Source organism: Lepidothrix coronata, unplaced genomic scaffold (assembly GCF_001604755.1).
Source record: "Lepidothrix coronata isolate B3197 unplaced genomic scaffold, Lepidothrix_coronata-1.0 Scaffold301, whole genome shotgun sequence".
Classification (NCBI taxonomy): domain Eukaryota; kingdom Metazoa; phylum Chordata; class Aves; order Passeriformes; family Pipridae; genus Lepidothrix; species Lepidothrix coronata.
In genome coordinates, this window is record NW_016690481.1 from 424,276 (window position 1) to 428,826 (window position 4,551).

At 48.6% G+C, this 4,551-nt stretch overlaps 1 protein-coding gene across 1 annotated transcript in view; it reads left to right on the forward strand.

The window, feature by feature from the left end:
• ANXA4 (annexin A4) overlaps nt 1-4,259 on the forward strand; it is a 12,044-nt gene extending 7,785 nt beyond the window's left edge. The window contains 6 exon segments of the mRNA XM_017837371.1: nt 394-492; nt 871-964; nt 1,467-1,562; nt 1,996-2,054; nt 2,364-2,486; nt 2,728-4,259. Of these exon segments, the coding sequence (XP_017692860.1) occupies nt 394-492; nt 871-964; nt 1,467-1,562; nt 1,996-2,054; nt 2,364-2,486; nt 2,728-2,787 (531 nt within the window). The 3' untranslated portion in view covers nt 2,788-4,259.
• The last annotated feature ends 292 nt before the right edge of the window (nt 4,260-4,551 follow it).

Consider the following 4,551-nt stretch of genomic DNA (forward strand, 5'->3'; position numbering starts at 1 on the left):
TCCCCGTCCCTGGAGGGGTTTGAGCAGAGCCTGGATGTGGCATCAGTGCCATGGTGGGGGGGGACAAGGTGGGGTTGGATCAAGGGTTGGACTAAATTATCTTAGAGGTCTTTTCCAACCCAATTGATTCCACGATTGTGATTCTCTTGCATTTCACCTCATTGGCATTTCACAGCAGCTTCTGCAGAGAGAGGAGCCTCACTCTGGGCATTAATGCCATGTACTCTTTCTAAATGGCCCCATTAAAGTGGATGGTTGCTCATCTCAAAAGCAAGAACAAATCACATCTAAGCCATGTTTTGCTGTATTTGTAACCCATTATTCAATATTAACAATCCCATTATGCATCTCCAGTGACTGGTTTTAATGGAGAATTTGCAGGTCTTCTATGAGTTGCTCTGGTGAAATGAGCTTTTCCTCCTTGTCTTTCCCCAGGGTAACAGAGATGAGGGAACATTTGTGGATGAGGCCCTTGCTCAACAGGATGCTCAGGTGTGTAGCAATGTGCTGCCTTGCAGGAGCTGTTGGGTCTGTCTGTGTGAGCCGGGGGGAAGCTCTGCTTTTTCGGGACCTCGGGTTTTTTGAAGGGAGATGAGTAAGGCTGAAGCTGTGCTGGACAGCAGCCCCAGGTGGAGACTAGATGGGATATTAGGAAAAATGGATTGTCCATCCTGTGGGGATTTAACAGCCACGTGCATGTGGCACTTGGGGACGTGGGTCAGTGGTGGCCTTGGCAGTGCTGGGGGAATGGTTGGACTCAGTAATCTCACAGGGCCTTTCCAACCCAATGATTCCATGGAGTAAAAATCACATTATGTACCTGTGGTCTTCTCAATTAGCCTCATTTTGTCTGTTCCTAATGTCTCCAAGAGCCTGTATGAAGCTGGGGAGAAGAGATGGGGAACAGATGAGGTGCAGTTCATGTCCATCCTCTGCACACGGAACAGGTCCCACCTGCTGAGAGGTAGGACCCCTGTGATGTCCTGGACTCTGTTCCTTGAGTGAGGACAGTACTTTTGTAGGAGCTTTGTACTTGTTCAGTAGCTGATTGTGAGCCTTTCCTAAAACGACAGGTATCATCAGGGCCAATTCCATTCAATTCTTTTAGACTGCTTTAGTCCCTCCTGAGACAAAAAGGGAGTTGAGAAAAACATCCCTGCAACTTGCTCCAACCTGTAAATTTGAGATAATGAAGAGTGACTCCCATGGGGCAGAGCCAGGCATGGACACTGCCTTCATTAACTAGAAAAGCCTTGCAGCAGTGCTGGGGCAATTAGCAAGACAGCTGCTAATTAAAATGAATTATTTCTGAGGGGCAGCCCTGATTTAACTTACAATGTCACGATAATGGTGCAATGTTCACACAGAGCATGAGGAGCTTGATCTTGCAAAGTGATCCCCTGGGTTTACACTCTGTGCCCTGCAGCAGCTCACTGGCTCTTTTTACCCCTGACTCTCCCTCCTAGTTTTTGATGTGTACAGAGGGATTGCTAATAAGGACATCACAGAGAGCATCAAATCCGAGATGTCAGGAGACCTCGAGGATGCTTTGTTAGCTGTGGGTGAGTTCCCTGCTTTTAAACTTTGTCTACAAACTGATTAAATAATTAAAGAGCCTGCCTCTCGCCCTGGCTGTTTACACAGCTTCAGGAGGCAGATACTGTCTGTCTTTTTTGCAAGCCACATCTTTTAATCTTTGCAGATAAAACCTGGGGAGAAAGCTCTGTGCTTTATATTTCTTTCCCAAGGGATGCTTTGGGAGCTGACATTTGCTGTCAGGAAGCTTTAAAGCCTTAAAAATATTTTATTACTGCGCACTGGGCATGGAGACATCAAGTGACAGCAGGTCACTGACTCTGGATGTCTGTGCTGTGCTTGCTGACTTGCATCTTTACAGAATAAACACCTGCACTGAGAAAGTGCTGGAAGGGTTTGGAAGACCTTGTCCTTCAGTGTTTATTTGCCTTACTTCTCTTGTTCTTGTCTCCCTTCCAGTGAAATGCATGCGGAATAAACCGGCATATTTTGCTGAAAGATTGTACAAATCCATGAAGGTAAAGAGCTTTTGCTGGGGGATTGGTATTTTCCCCCCCCCCCGCCTTTCCATGCTTGAATCAGTAGCACGACAGCAATCATTAAAGAAAGAGAAACTTTGTGTTAACTGGGGGGGGGAAAGAAGTCTGAGCTTTTCTATGGACCTCCTTTCCCTCAGGAAGGCCAGAGCTCGTAGTGGATCACTGCCTTAATCCAAAAATGCTCTAATTAGGAACAGATCCTGCAGAAAGCCAAGTGATCAAACCTTTGTGTCTGTCAGTGACCTGCCCCGAACGCTTTGCAGCTGCAGCTGTGGTTGTGTTTCCCAGGGCCTGGGCACAGATGACAGCACACTGATCCGGGTGATGGTGTCCCGCTCCGAGGTGGACATGCTCTACATCCGCAGGGAGTTCCTGGCCATGTATGGGAAATCCCTCCACTCCTTCATCAAGGTGAGCCCTGCAGAGTCAGAAACACAGGAGACAGGTCCCCTCTCAGCACCTCTGGGGTGTTTTAGAGGGAGTGGAATTAAGGAGACTTTACATTTATGTACTGGAAACGTCCCTGAATGTTCTTGGTTATTAAATTGTCAAAGAGGATTCAAACCCTGTGACAAATCGTGTGTGCTGGAAGGAGTCCGGCCTTGTATGGAGCTGTGAAATTAATTGTGTTCCTTTTTTCTGCTCTCTCTAGGGAGATTGCTCAGGAGACTACAGGAAAGTTCTGCTCAGACTCTGTGGTGGGGAGGATTAAAGGAGGCCTAGGGGACTGTCTGGGTGATGGGAAGCAGCTGATCATAGAATTGTTTAGGTTGGAAAAGATCTTTCAGATCATCCAGCCCAATAATTATTTCTTTCATGTAATTTTTTTCCCAAATATCTTATTAATTGCTCTGATTTTTGCCTTAGGTTAGTTCATGCTCTGGTTGATAATGGCCATTCTGGTTGGCCATGGCCAATCTGCTTTTATGCTTGGCACACCCATTTGCCTACTCATTGGGCTGGTAAAGCCCAGCTTAAACAGAATGCTGTAACCAAAGATATAAAAGTTAAATTGTTTCCTGACCAGATGCCCCTTTGCTGTTGTGTTCACCAGCAACACTTGTCAACTGAAGCAAACCTGGATGCAGAGTGTGAGAGGCTGCCCAGGGAAAATCTAACCCATCAGTACCTGGAGAGTGCAGAACACAGGCTTGCTTCAGTTTTTCGAGATAATTAGGACACAAAGAACCCGAATATCTAAAATACAAGCATGTTTACATCTTAACTGGCCCTCTGTTAGTGTGGAGCATTAACAGCCTGGCTGCAGGGTATGTATATGTTGCCTAGAGATCTGTTCATGGGGAAGATGTCACTGGTGACATCAGAAAAGCCTCTTGCTGCCCTGGTTAGAGCAGCCCCGTGTTCTTGGTCTGCCTTCTTCACTCATGAGAGTATAAATAATAATGGTTATGTTACAAACCCTCCTCTAGATAAAGTGATACCATTGGAATGGTGCCTTTTAGGGAATGACCTGTCCCCAAAATCCCACCTCATGGCCTGGTGCTGGGGCAGCTCCTCAGACCTCCCTGGGGCAGCTCTCTCCAAATCTCCCTGAAGCTGCTCCCCAGATGTCCCAGGGGCAGCTCCCCAGTGTCCCTGGGACATCCCCCCAGACTCCCCCACGTGCCAGCCCCATGTCACAGGATCATGGAGGTGTTTGTGCCTGGGTCTCTCCTGGGTTTCCACACCAACCTCTGACAAAGCTATTTTCCCCAGACCCTCCATACCTGCCTGTTCACCTGAGCGCTGTTTTACTACAAATATGGGGTTCTTCTTTGGCTTAGTAACTTATTTTTTACTGCTGGTGAATAATCCTGTTCTGAAAAATCAGACTGAGGCTGGAATGTCACAGCTGAAACACTGAGGTGGCTGCACCCAATTCCATCACTCATTTTCCTCTGAAATAGGCTGCTGCTGGCTGGAATAGGAGATGCCTCTGTGGCCTTCAATAAAATAATTTTCTTTCTCACTCCTTGGGCTGCCAGTAGAGACACATTCCTGACTTTTGCTGGGAGAGGAGGCAGAGCTTTATCCAGTTCTCCCAAGGCCTCTGCTCAGGACAGGGAAAGGTCTGTGCCCAGCACAGGGGCTGCCAGAGCTGCTCGGGCGGGGGGTGGGTTCCAGTGCCTTGTGTCAGGTTGCTGAGCTTTGAAAAATGAATAAAGAGTTTGTTTCTGTACTTCCTGCCCTGGACTCCTGCGCTCCTCAGGTGCCTCTTTCCCTCCACAGGACCCTGCAGGGCAGGGTGGGGGGCCCGGGGCACTGTCCCTTGGATGGGGGCGGTTTATAAACCCCCACTGGGGGATCCCCGGTGTGGGGGGTGGGTTTGAGGGGGCAGCCCAGCACCCCCAGCTCGGGCTGGTGCTCCTGCTGCTCCCCCCGGGAGCCCTCCTGCTTTGGGGGCACCACATCCCCTCCATGTGCTCCTCATGCAGGTCCATTCTCAACACACTGCCAATGATTTCACCCAATCAGC